The following is a 14,526-nucleotide window of genomic DNA, read 5'->3' as shown; positions in this document are numbered from 1 at the left end:
CCAAAGTCAAGCAGTGAATCAGGAATAAAATCTAGGAATCTTGACTGCCAATCCCCTCCTCTAACAAGTAGTAGGCATGGCTTTCAGCACTTACCTACAGATTCATCTTTACACACTTCAACTTTGGCCTTAACTTGTCCTAAGGCTCCTGGTGCTGCATCACCCCCTGAAGGCTCTCTCTCATCTAAAGGCCCAGAATCAGCAGCAGTTGAATCTGGCTCCTCTGTTTGGCAGTCCAGGTCTGAAGACTTGTCTATGTGCTTTATAGGCGATACTTCCCCATTTGGGGTTATGTCATTGTTTTGTTCCCTTTCCTCATTGTCCTTCATTTTCTTGTAATGCAGACAGGGAATGCTACTCAAGGGAGGATCATGTTTCTAGAAGTACAATTATACAAGAATATATAAGTTTAGGAACCATGAAAAGACAAATCTAGTCAGTTTCGAGATGCAGTAGTGGTTATACTAGAAATCTACACTAACCGTCTCTCAATCCGCCCAACATTTTTAAAGTCACATTTTCTGATTTTTAAGTGCTCCTCTGCCCCCTGCTGCCCTATGGAGAATGCAAGCAAGTAAAAAAGAATAACTATGAGAGAGAAGAAACAATGAAACTGACTACAAAGTGCTGTCCAATGAACAAACAGTTGCAGACAGTGTTGTTGTAATCATATTAGTCCCAGAATATTAGTACTTCAATCACCTTGTCTGTCTATCTGAAATTCAGAGTTGATAAATGCACATTAGAAAATATAATCCCAACTATACATATAAAATGATGGGTCTAACTTAGCTGTTGCCACTCAAGAAAGATCTTGGAATCATTGTGGATAGTTCTCTGAAAACGTCCACTCAATGTGCTGTGGCAGTCAAAAAAACTAACAACGTTGGGAATCTTTAGGAAAGGGATAGATAATACCATATTGCCTCAATATAAATCCATGGTACGCTCACACCTTGAATACTGCATGCAGATGTGGTCGCCCCATCTCAAAAAAAAATATATTGGAAGTGGAATAGGGCAACAAAAATGATTAGAAGGAACAGCTTCCATATGAGGAGAGATTAATAAAACGGACTCTAGCTTGGAAAAGCTGACTAAGGAGGGATATGATAATCACAACGGGTGTGGAGAAAGTAAATAAGTGTTATTTACTTCTCATAACACAAGAACTACGGGTCACGAAATAAAATCATTAGGCAGCAGGTTTAAAAAACAAACAAAAGGAAGTATTTCTTTACACAATGCACAGTCAACGGATGTTGTGAAGATCAAGATTATAACGGGGTTCAAAAAAGAACTGGATAAATTCATGGAGGATAGGTCCATCAATGGCTACTAGCCAGGATGGGCAGGGATGCAAAACCATGCTCTGAAGTGTCCCTAGCCTCTGTTGCCAGAAGCTGAGAATGGGTGAAGGGGGATGAATCACTTGACGATTACCTATTCTGTTCATTTCCCTCTGAAGAACCTGGTGTTGGCCACTGTCAGAAAACGGCATACTGGGCTAGATGGACCACTGGCCTGACCCTGTATGGCTGTTCTTATTGGATTAATTTCTGTTAGATCAAGGCTTATGTCTCTCACCAACAGAAGTTGGTCCAATAAAATATAGTACTTCACTCAAACTAAAACAGATAATATAAGAAAGTTTCTATCTAATAACTTTCAATACAGTTACATAATTCCATTTAGGCTCCCGTACTTCACCTCCCCCCCCCCCCCAGGACACCCTAGCTGTTATAAGTAATAATAGATAGAGCTACACTCCCCCCCCCACCCTTCTCCAAAACAAGATTCCTTTTGATGAAAGCTCTGATTTTAAAAAGGAAAAAGATAGTTTAGACTGAAAAGTCAAGGTTTTGTTAAAATTACAAATATATTTATATTTACAAAACTTAACAGGAATGCTTTCAGATAATTCAGTGACTGTTTCAATTTAAATTAATGGTGTGAAGAGAAATTCAGGTTCTGCATGCTCCCATTGTAATTTGTGGGAGTTCTGCTGTATTTGGGTAGCACATGTCTAGTTCTGGGAATGAGATTCCCAAGCCATAATTTGACCCTCTAAACAGAATGAATACCCACGATTTAGATATACCTCTGCAGTATTAAAAAAAAACAAAACAATTTTGCAGTGTTGTGGTAGAACAAGTAAACCAGAAAGTAAGATTGACTAGTCCATTTTAATTGCCCAAACTGTAGTGTAGTTAAAATATATTTGAAATAAGGTGTTAAGAACACAGATAAAACTGTTTGAAAAACAAAACGTCCCTATCTGGTCATATCTAAGAGGTTTGAAAAATTCTCCAAAGCATACTTCCAAGACTGTTTTGACCAATTACAAATAAATACATAAACTGATACCTAATATTTTTAAATAACTCAAACATTACAATAATAATTAGCAGCTCAGACCCCTACCCTTATGCTTCCTGTTCCCAAGAAATAAGGTCTGGACCAGGTAACAACTCTGGATTCTCTGTGCAGATATACAGGAATGCCCGAGTTATGGAATGTCATGATCCATCCATCAGGCAATGGTTCCGTAGGAGGACGGCCACGACCTTTATGAGAGGAAAAAGAAACTCATGCAGACCGTTCACCATTTTTTAATATAATCTGATTTTATTAAAAATTAATTTCTGGTTCTATATCCTGAGAACATTCTTCCACCTAAATCCTCATTATAAAACTAAAAAATGCTACATATATTTTTATCCCCCACAGATACTACTTCTTAAGTGTTTGTACAGTACCTAATACTTTATTGGAGTGCTATCACATATAACCCACCACTACACTGTGCCCCTCCCAAGTTCCCACACATAGGTGGATAAAAGCAGAAGGTAATTTTAGCCATGACTGAGCCTAATTTAACTAGGCAAAAAATTCTGAATTTTAATTTCAATAGATTCTATGGCCAACCATTACTTTTCTTAAATGGTTATTTCTGTAGCTATCAAAGAGTAATTAGGAATCACTTTTTCACTCTCAGTCAAGACACAGCCCAAACATGATTTCATCCTACAATCTTTCATACTTAAATCAGCTACCTTTTTATAAAGGTGACAACTCCAAAACAATATTAGGGAAAGATTCTTATGCTCACACAGAAGGCAGGATGGTCTCGTTTTTCCTACCTTGTAAACCACAGAACAGACTATGCCAACTGAAGTTTAGGACAGTGTTTTGTTGGTTTTTCTAAAAAAAAAGGGGGTTTTCCTTTTTTATATATAATAGGATGCATTTTTAAAAATGCATTCCTCAAGATCAGACTGAGTTTAAATCTAATTTAGACTATTTTCAGTTGGATTCTTCTGTATTACTTCTGATTTAAGTTCTTTGCGATGTTTGCATAGGGAAGGTTACATAAATGCAAGCAACTGACTTTTTCGATAGTTCTTCATACATGAAATATTCCCTGTAAAATAAGACAACTTTAACCACAAAATTTAAGTGACTGAAGCAGAACAAACATTTCCGTTTTTTGGCCATGCCATGATGTTAAAGATGGAAGAAAAAGTATATTACATAGTTCATCTGCCTGCTAATGCAGAAGTGTTCCCTATATTTCTCCCATGGTACCCTGTATCTCAGAGTAGCACCCTTGAACCCAGATATTCACCACTGTCATATAATTATGATATGTTTTGTATAAAAGTATGCCTTGTGAGGTATCATATTAAAAGTCTTGATCTGTTGAACATTAATATCCTGTTGGACTGTATGTGAAATTATGAAGTTTTGCTTTGTGTGTGTTACTGAAATACGTCGTGAGGTTGGGAACACCCACAACCAGCCTCTCAGGTACAACAGTGGAGTAACCAGATGCACTGATGGCCCATTAAAGGGAATCCACACTCCAAACGACCATCCCAGAAGACTTCTCAGAGAGCACACAGACAATGGAGGCTACTTGACCAATGGGGGCAGACCTTCATGTCACAAGCATAGATCTTTCCAGCAAGCTGGAAGAAAAACTATAAAAGAAGGGGAAATGACATCATAACTTGACCTCTCTCCCACCACAACTCAACACCTGGAAACACTTTTGGAGGACAGAGACTTTGAAGTCAGGAGGGTGGTCCTGGGCTGGAAGACAGTTGAAAATCTGTGACCTGTTTCTATCATCAGGGTGAGACACTACTTGATTCAAATCCTGTTTAGTTTATATAAATCACATTGTGAATTTACTTTTATTTCTTAGCAAAAAGAACAAGGAGTACTTGTGGCACCTTAGAGACTAAAATATATTTGAGCATAAGCTTTCAGGGGCTACTTTATTTCTTAGGTAACCAACTTTGATCTCTATGCTTACTACTTATAATCACTTAAAAATCTATCTTTCTGTAGTTAAATACATCTGTTTTACATTTTACTTAAAACAGTGTATTTTGGTTGAAGTGCTTGGGAAATCTCAGATCAGTGTACAAGGCTAGGGTGTGTCCTCCCCATATCAAGCGGGGGGAGGAGGGAGAGGGACTGGGTAATGAACTTACACTGGTCAGGCTTCTGACCAGGGCAAGACAGTACAGTTCTAGGGTGCAAGGCTGGGGGGAATTAGCTAGAGCCTCTTTATTGTTGGTTCATGAGTGGCTGTGAGAAGCACTCGTGTAACTCAATTGGGGGTGTCCCTGCCTGTGGATATCTGTGTAAGTGCAGTACCTGCCAGAGGTTTGTAGCTTGCTAACAGCATCACAGTGAGAGAGGGAGCCCAGGTTGATGGGATAGAGGGCTCAGCAGTCCCACAGTCCAGGTTGCACCCCAGAAAATCGCATCACATCTCCATAAATCCATATAAATAAATTTGCACATTATGGAGAAGGACTGAACACAAAAATTCTCAAACATTAAATTCTGAAATCTAGAAATGTCATGGTCCTATCCTATGAAGCGAGGCCCTTTAACAGTAAGGACCATACTAGTCTGTCTTTACTAAGTTCCAACATTGAATTACCCACAATTCTACATACATGCACCACAGAAAAATCAGAGGTTTAATTAAAAGTAACTTACTTTTAAGTACAGTTTTTATTTTGGTCATCATTGGCTGCACGCTTGTCTCTCCATCAGATGGGTGGTCACTCTCACCTCCATATTTCTCATCTATTCTCCTCTTTTTGGGAGCTCGAAGGCCCTCTTCCAGCAGAGCATCCACATCATTATCAAAATCATCCTGAAAAAGACATGGTCAAATACCATCCTTCTATAGCTACTACTGTCCCTTGCTCTGTCAAGAAAAGGTACACATTATTTATACATAGTTTGCCTATGGAGTTGGATGAAAGATTCCCAATGCCATGGTAAGGAGACTGAAAAACAAGGAAGTAAATTTTCATAAATGGTCACTGGATCAGCAACTGATATTTCATCACAATCTGAAAGGAACTGAATGAAACCTACATATCCAGGCAGCCCTTAAAGAGTCTGTTAAAAGGCAATATATCATAATTCAGAGCTAAATTCAGCACCTTCTAAACTATTTTGCTATATCATTCAAAATTTTAACCACCAAAATTCTTACTATAATTAACTAAATAAATTAAAGGATAATTTAATTTAAGTTGTGCACAATGGATAGAATTTCTTCTGTCAAAGAATTTTGCATTTTTGTCTTCAAGACCGCAAGCTCTTAGATGTGGTCTTTCTTACACATCTTTGCATAAGTTTTTCTAATCACTTGGTAAAAAATATTTACATACCTCATAAGAGTAATTCAAGGTTTCTTCATCCACTTTATCTCTTTGAACGATTGCTTTAGATGTGAACCCTCCTCCTTCATCAATTTCCATCAAATTGTCAGTAAAATCTTCTAACTCATCCAGAACTGCATATTCCACTCTCTTTTCCTGATCAATATCATTTTCATCATCCTTCTTGTCATCATTTTCACCCCCTACACCTACAGTTTTACCCTTACTACCACCAAAAGGACAAACATACAAATCCCCATTGACATTATTAATACTAAAATCTGTATCTGGCTTATAATCTTGCTCAGCTCCAGTGTACAGAACTTTTCTGTCTTTGCTTTTGCAGCTTTCTGTAAAGCTGACACTAATTTTTACATCTTTAAGTAACTTAAGATCAGGGGTGAACTTTCGAACTGAAGGTGCATGACGAGCAGTTCTTGGGCTTTGGTCACTATTGTTAGGGTCTATTATAAGACGAGTTTTGTAGCAAGCAGATCCCTTTGTCAGAAGCTGTGTTCTGCAGACAGTGTGCGCGTCCCCAGCAGGGGTATCTGACTGTCCATCACCACCAGAGCCAACGTCCATTACCTCTGCGTCACTGGACGTTTGCAGGGGAGGTGGTGGAGGCTGTTCATTAGGCGGCAGAGGTGGGGGACAAGTCTGGTTCTCCACATTCATTTCTCTTGCAGGTTCTTTGGGGAGGGGAGGTGCATTTTCAGTTTTCTCCATATTTAAACTGTAAAACTACTGTTTTAAAAAACAAGGCTTTAAATAAACGTATATAATCTATATTCCTAACATGCACAAGTCCATCAAGATAGGTTTATCATGTTCTATTCAATATGCAACACTGATGATTCAGTTAAGCTGACTACATTGTTCTTTTCATTAATGTAGACAGCTTTCAGAATCACTGTCTCAATTATTGGAAATCACAATGCATTCAGCTTAAATAGCTGAAGACTAAGTAGAGTGCATCTTCATTGGGCAAGCAGGCCTCCTTTTCTTCTTTCAACCTACAAAAAGAAAAAGATTTGTCACAGAAGAGCTTGAAAGTCAACTGTCCCATTCATCAGAGGTAAAAATGGAATTCCCTCCCAAACTCTTACTTAAAAAGGATACTTGCACCTCTATTTTAACTTCCAACTGACTGTAATGCTCTTTTTTACCAGAATTAAGAGCTTTCATTGTTTCTTTGTTAGTGCGCCAGAATCACATTACGCCAGCACAGTTCAAGGAAAACCTATTGGTAACTACTGCGGCATGACCAGCAGGTGCAAAGCACTGGTTTTTAAATGGGTCAGATAAAAACAGCTGGTTTTGGTATTGAATAGCATTCTGTTACTAAGATACTTATCTATATATTCAAAAGACAACTAGTTTGCAATGTTAAAGCAGGGTCAAATAGTGAAGGCTTAAAATTTGACCATGTTCTTAAGAGACAGTAGATTATTTTTTTTTCAGTGTTCAATTAACTATTTGCAATATTTTGCAGAACAGTTTATCAAATCAGAAATTACTCTCTGGATACTATAACACAAAAAATTTGATCACCTACTAAAAAGTCTGAATAGATTTTTTCTAAGTAGGGATGCTAACAGTTGTGTGGTCTTATATTCATGACTATTACAGGTCACTAGAATTCCTTACTCATGACATATTTAGAACCTAAATCCTGAGTGCTAAAACTGAAGTCTTGTAACCATTACTATTAATTTTGAGCAGCATCTACTAGCCAAAGTATTTTAGGTACTTTAGACTGGCACACATATTCAATTACTCTGTAATTTTACAGTGTTACATTAAATAGGCTCTTAATACCATTTTACTTGCTTTCTATATGGGGGGGGGGGGGGGAGGAAGGAAGAAGGGAGGAGGTTAATTGTCTGTGCAGGGCCCTGAGTACCTGGGGAAGGAAAGAGGCCGCTTTTATAGTTCTTTCTTACCTGCTAATTTGGTTTCGCCAAGTCCCTTTGTGCCACCCCATACAGTGGGTGTAAGTCCTCCTACCAGCAGGAAATAAAGTGATGTTACTCCCCCTACGAGAGTCAGCTGGCTGAGTCTGCTCTATTCAAAAACTTGCCGGGCAGTAGAGAAATTGTACCCAAACATTTCAGAAGTCTTTGTCAGTAGTACCACCACACATGAAGAAGCAAGGGCAAGATGTCTGGATTACCATAGGGGGACTTAGAGAAGCCAATTATAATTCTCTAATGTATCTCTATGTATCCAGCCCAGCTAAGTGAATTTCAACAACAGGATCCAAGCTACAAAACAGACAGGAGAGGTAATTAAAGCATTCAAAAAGTAATGGATTACAACATGCCAAGCCTACCCATGTAGAGATAGATGAAAGATAAAAAAACAAGAAAGAATTGAAGCTTGGCTAGGCCACAAAAAAGGCAGTTTTGAGTTCAAAGCAACTGTGAAATGTGAAGTACCAGGTAGAAGTCCCGATGGACTAAAGAAGAACAAAGCATGATTTGAATGTTAAAATCAACTGTTATAATCTAATTAGGAAGGATCAAATCACGGGTAAAGGAAAAGAGGAGTGACAGTCAAAAATTACATTACAGAAACTCCTCACTTAACATTGTAGTTATGTTCCTGAAAAATGCGACTTTAAGCGAAACCATGTTAAGCGAATCCAATTTCCCCATATGACTTAATGTAAATGAGGGGGTTAGGTTACAAGGAAATTTTTTTCACCAGACAGTATACACACACAGTACAAGTTTTAAACAAACAATGTAATACTGGTACACAGTGATGATGATTGTGAAACTTGGTTGAGGTGGAGGAGTCAGAGGGTGGGATATTTCCCAGGGAATGCCTTACTGCTAAATGATGAAATAGCAATTGGCTGATCCCTCAAGGGTTAACTCTCACACTCTACAAGGCAACAGGAAAGGTGGGAAGGCAGACAGAGACACACACCCTGTGTGTTTGAGAGATAGAGATGCGCATTTCCCCTTTAAGTGTGAAGAGTGGGGTCAGAACTACACTGCCTTGTTAATTAGATCAGCAAGCTGAGACCAGACTGCAGCTGCTGCCTAAGGCAGCGGCTCCCTCCCTCCATGTGTCCCCCCTGCTCTATGGAAGATGGGGTAAGCAGGGTGCAGGAGCAGGGGGACACCCTGACATTAGCCCCCCTCTTCTTCCCCTCCCGCCCACACAGCAAGCAGTAGTCTCAGGGAGCAGCTCCAAGGCAGAGGGCAGGAGCAGCACATGGCAGTGGGGGGAGGGACAGCTGAATTCCGGCAATTGATAGCCTGCTGAGCAGCTGCTGCACAGGGAATTTAGGGGAGCTGCCAGTCCACCCTGGTTCTAACCACCCACCGGCTAGCTGCAATGGGCTGCTCTTCCTGTAAGCAGTGGACAAAACAGGCGGCTGCCAAATGACATTAGAAGGGAGCATTGCACAACTTTAAATGAGCAAAATTGTAACAACTTTGACCAGGATAGCTTTAAGTGAGGAGTTCCTGTACCTGTTTCCAAGTCACTAACAACTCAAAAGAAAACAATGCTGAATGCTTACAGATCAACGTCCTAACACTTAATCACATAACGGGATATTAGATGGGGTCAGCTACTGACTGCCAAATCAAACTAGGCAACAAGATGAGCACCTATATAGAACATTTAAGTGTGTGATCATCAGGGACTTCAATCCGAGTGACATATGCTGAAGGTCTCATACTCCCAGTACTAAAACATCCTCAGAACTTTTCAATATTATAGAAGACAACTTCCTAACTCAAAAAGCATTCAGAGTAACGGCCGTGTTCGTCTGTATTTGCAAAAAAAAAAAAAAAAAAGGAGTACTTGTGGCACTTTAGAGACTAACCAATTTATTTGAGCATAAGCTTTCATGAGCTACAGCTCTGAAGTGAGCTGTAGCTCATGAAAGCTTATGCTCAAATAAATTGGTTAGTCTTTAAGGTGCCACAAGTACTCCTTTTCAAAAAGCATTTATCAAATTCTCCTGTGTTGGATACAAAGACCTCAACTTCACTAAAAGGAACTGAGCACAAAGCTAAAAATCAGTGGTAAACTAAGGTACAAATGTGATCACAATTTGATCACATTTAATATATGCAAACAGAAAACAAATACAAATCAGTAACATAGTTAATGCTTTAAAAGGGCCAATTTCACAAAACTGAAAGTTATGAGCCAAATCAGTTGGAAGAAAGAATTTAAAGAGAAAAAAGTTTAATTGGGAACTGTTTAAGAACATTTTGTTAGAAGCCCAAATAGCCATAATCCCACAAGTGAGAAAAAAGGCCGCATGGTTAAAAATCCAACCTGACTACTAAATATATATACACATACCTATACCTATATAAATATAGGTATGTGTGAATGAACAAATAGAAGAAAGGGGAAGCTGAGAGTAATTAATATAAATCAGAAGCTAGGAACTGCAAAAAATTGTTAACTGAAACCAAAGGACACAAGCAGAAATCTATGGACAGCAGAGTTAAAGGGTAGGCTTTTTTTTGTTTAATTAGATTAGAAACAAAAAGGAATACTTAAGGGGGACTACCATGGGAAGCAGTGACTCTGAAAAAGACTCAGGGGTCATGATGAATAATCACCTGAACATGAGTTCCCACTGAGATGTTGTGGCCAAAAACATTAATGCAATCCCTTAGATCAGGGGCGGGCAAACTTTTTGGCCTGAGGGCCCCATTGGGTTTCTGAAATTGAAAATGGAGGGCAGGTTGGGGAGGCTGTGCCTTCCCAGACAGCTATCCGACCCTCCCGCTTCTCACCCCCTGACGGCCCCCCCCGGGACTCCTACCCCATCCAACCACCCCTTCTCCCTGACCACCCCCCAGACCCATCACCCCTAACTGTCCCCTGCCCCCCAGGACCCCTGCCCCATCCCTCCCCCAGCTCCCTGTCCCCTGACTGCCCCCCACCGCCCCATCCAACCCCTCCTCTCCTTCCTGACTGCCCCCCTGCCCGCATTCAACCCCTTATTCCCCGCCTTCTGACTGCCCTGACCCCTATCCACACCCCTGCCCACCCCCCAAACTCCCCTGCCCTCTACACAACCACCCCACCCCGGTCCCTGCTCCCTTACCACACTGCCTGGAGCACCGGTGGCAGGCAGTGTGGCTGCACCAGGACAGGCAGCTGTGCAGCACAGAGCACCAGGTCAGGCCGGGCTCTGCAGCCCTGCCGCTCAGAGCATTGCACCACGTGGCAGTGTGGCTGCTGGGGAGGGGTGACTGCCTCCCAGGCCAGGAGCTCAGGGGCCAGGCAGGACAGTCCCGCAGGCCGGATGTGGCCCACGGGCCGTAGTTTGCCCACCTCTGCCATAGATGTATCAACATAGAAATACTGAGAACGGGGAAGGTATTTGGCACTCATATGACCACTACTGGAATACTGTCTCTGGTTTTAGAGTCCACAATTTAAGAAGAATGTTGATGAACTGGAGAATATTCAGAGAAGGGCCACGAGAACAATTTAAGAATTGGAAGACATGCCTTATAGTTAAGGCTACGATTTAGTCATGGGTATTTTTAGTAAAAGTCATGGACCAGTCACGGGCAATAAACAAAAATTTACAGCCTGTGACCGGTCCATGACTTTTACTAAAAATACCCATGACTAAATCTGGGGGAGTGCTGGGCAGGGGTGCACAGCAGCTGCTCAGGAGCTCCCCAGGGCCAGCTGCCTGGGCCACCTGAGCAGCAGCTGGTACAGCTGGCCCCAGGGCAGCCCCCGGGGACCGCTGCTCGGGCACTCCCCAGGGCCAGCAGCGATTGGCCATGAGACACCTGAGCAGCTGGCCTCAGGGGTGGCTGTTCTGGGGTCAGCCGCACCTGCCACTGCAGCTGCAAAAGTCACAGAAGTTGCAGAAAGTCACAGAATCCATGACTTCCACAACCTCTATGACAGAATCAGCCTATTAATAAGTACCTATATGGGGAACAAAACATTGATAATGGGCTCTTCGGTCTAGCAGAGAAAGGTACAGCAAGAATCCAATGGCCAGAAGTTGAAGCTAGACAAATTCAGACTGGGAACAAGATGCAAATTTTTAACAGTGAGGGTAGTTAATCATTGGAACAATTTATAGACGCTCCCCAGGTTATGCAAGACCCAACTTCCGCAAATTCGCACTTATGGAAAAATTTCCATAATCTAGAAATAGGAGGGTGGTTTGGGAGTTTTTTTGGTGTAACAGTCAGGTATACTTTTCCAACTTACGCAAAATTCGAGTTATGCAAGGCGTTCCAGAACGGAACAATTGCATAGCCCGGGGAGCATCTGTACCAGAGATTGTGATGGATTCTTCATCGCTGGCAATTTTTAAATCATGACTGGATGTTTATGCAAGACATGCTCTAATTCAAACAGGAATTAATTCAGGGAAGTCCTCTGGCCTGTGTTAAACAGGAGGCCAGACTACATGATCACAGAGGCCAGACTACATGATCACAGTGCTCCCCTCTGTTGTCATCCCCTTTTAAAATCTATGAAAGCCTCAATTTAATTGCTCTAAAATAATCCCATTATTCTGGATGGGAAGCCACTGGAAATTAGTTCTATTTTGCTTCTGTAAGACCTGAATAGCTAATACTTGGATCCTCAGGGTGCTGATGCTAAGTGTTTATCCATCCCATCCCGAAAAGGCAGCAAGATTGTTATATTAATGTTCTAAGTGATCTGATTTGCTATTTTTCCATCAGGCTCTGAAACACCCTAGACTGTGTGAAACAGCCCTACACTTTTATACCTCTGTGGAATGCATCCATTACAAAAACTCATTTTCATCACATACACCTACATAATGGCCAGACTGAATGACAAATTCCTAGGTTCTTCATGGTAAAATAAGCTTTTCATCAGAAAGTTTTGGCTGAAGGGAAGATAAAACCAATAATCTCAGTATAAATTCACTAACTTTGGGAACCAATGCCTCCTAAATGGTCCAGGTTCTCCAGAAGGATTCTTGAGAAGAATGCTGACTATAAGGAGTAGAAATTATGTACACAAATTCAAAATCCCAAGGATGAAAGAAGTACCCACTCCAAGACCTAATATGTTCCTGACCTTGAAGAACAGTTTACCTCCCTGTCTGATCAGGAAGCTCCCAGACCCAACTAGAAAGATCATCTTTTGTGGCATATCAATTACTGCAGTTTCTCTTTTCCAGGCTGTGTCGAGCTACAGCTCAAGAAGTTTATTCTTCGGCCAAGTTTTACAGCAATGGGACAGGAACTTCCTTTTTACCTGCCAAGATTTGGCAGCTTTTGTGCCCTGTCTGGATGTTATTGCCTGTAAAATTATTGTTGCTTAGTCCTTCCTTCACATCAAAGTTGAAGTGATGAACTGGGAATCAAGCTGTCTGTTACTTGGTACCTGCACTTCAGCTGGAATGGAGTTAAGAAGGCCAAAGGCGCCTTTAAGCCAACTTTGTGCTTCTTGCATTTTTTGTCCTGTGCCTGGCTGCTGGCATCAGAGCTATCCTAAGTCTGATCTAACTTATCTTCTGCTTCTCATGGCTCCCCATGATAAGCTAAGAATAGGCAGAGCACAGAAGCACTCCCAGCCACATCCTCACCCACACCTCTAACATCAGGAACGGAGAGAGAGGACCTATAAAGAGCCAGTGGGGAGACCCCCTTATGCAGAGGGTATTTTATTGGGACTCTTTCTACCCCCTTTATGCCACCTGTTTTCTAAGGGGATGATTTGGAGGGCCCTCTGCTAAAAACAAAGCCAAATGGAGCCTAGATTAAGACAGCCAGCATGCTAAGCACACTAGATCCAGTAATGCCATTATGGAACTCAGAACCTCAAGGCATGCTCTCAGCTGTTACAAAGGCCAAATGGATCAAGAAACTCACCTGTGATTGCAGCTTCACTATTAAAATATTCCAAAAGGAACAGCTTACCTATCAAGGTATTAAATTACTAACCCCAAGAGACATTAATTCCTATGGTAGAGAATGGATGATAAATGAGAACCTGACATTGGATTCCCTGAAGATTCATGCTGACTGCTAAGCCATATGCCCAACATAACCATACTAAAAAATTGCCTATGTAAATCTGACTAACACCATCCTTTTGGAAAACTGCAGTAAGAACTACAAGTACCTTTGAGAAGATGTGGAATGCTACTGTCAAGTGGAAATTAAGCACCCTGAACATTCAGAACAAAAAACTGAAGGAACTTCTGATAAACTGGAGGGAATATAGACACACAGGTCTGTCTCTTATTGATCTATAGGACACCTAACTCCACCAAATAGAACATCTGAATTATGGAATGCTAGACCTCCATCTGGAAGGAGAGCATGGAAAGGAGTTTACTTTCTCCACATTCTAATGGGACAGTATATAGGATGCTGTCAGGGATTATAAAGAACAACAAAACCAGCACTGAATCACAAGACAACATACTACCCATCCTAATTTTTGCTGCCTTTTTGAGCATATTCTTTGAAGGAGACAGATTCTTGCTACAAGATAAACTTGATGGAGTAGACACAAGACATGAAAATATCTAGCACACAGCAATGTGAACAGGTCCAGTCAAAGGCAAAGCCCTAAAAGGCTTCAGGAAATTAAGTTCCTTGTTAGAAACTGTACATTCCCTGCCCAAGATGTCCAGAAAGGATGAGTGGTTCAGAAGAAACTTGAGCCCTTTCTATGGCTCACCATAACCAGGGTTTCCCCTCCTCTGCTCCGGAAAGCCATGTTTTAGAATAGAAATGCAGGCCACTTGTATAATCAATGCAGCTTAGAAGTCAAACCAAAAAAATCTCAACCCAAACTACAGACTATTCCCCCAAAAGGAATT

General features: G+C 41.1%; 1 protein-coding gene across 3 annotated transcripts in view; it reads right to left on the bottom strand.

Moving 5' to 3' along the window:
• DGCR8 (DGCR8 microprocessor complex subunit) overlaps positions 1-14,526 on the bottom strand; it is a 47,660-nt gene that overhangs the window by 28,894 nt on the left and 4,240 nt on the right. For 2 of the 3 annotated variants that reach the window (XM_084649160.1, XM_084649159.1), the window contains exons 2-5: positions 5,706-6,712; positions 5,020-5,179; positions 2,425-2,567; positions 95-377 (exon numbers count right to left, since the gene is read on the bottom strand). In XM_084649160.1, the coding sequence (XP_084505286.1) occupies positions 95-377; positions 2,425-2,567; positions 5,020-5,179; positions 5,706-6,425 (1,306 nt within the window). In that variant the 5' untranslated portion in view covers positions 6,426-6,712. Of the gene's footprint in view, positions 1-94; positions 378-2,424; positions 2,568-5,019; positions 5,180-5,705; positions 6,713-7,642; positions 7,703-14,526 lie in introns of all 3 variants that reach the window. The other variant, XM_084649161.1, reaches the window with a different exon arrangement.

Source organism: Lepidochelys olivacea (assembly GCF_965140295.1).
Source record: "Lepidochelys olivacea isolate rLepOli2 genome assembly, chromosome: 15".
Taxonomy (NCBI): Eukaryota; Metazoa; Chordata; order Testudines; family Cheloniidae; genus Lepidochelys; species Lepidochelys olivacea.
Note: the sequence above shows the minus strand (reverse complement) of the source record. Positions and strands in the feature narration are given on the sequence as shown.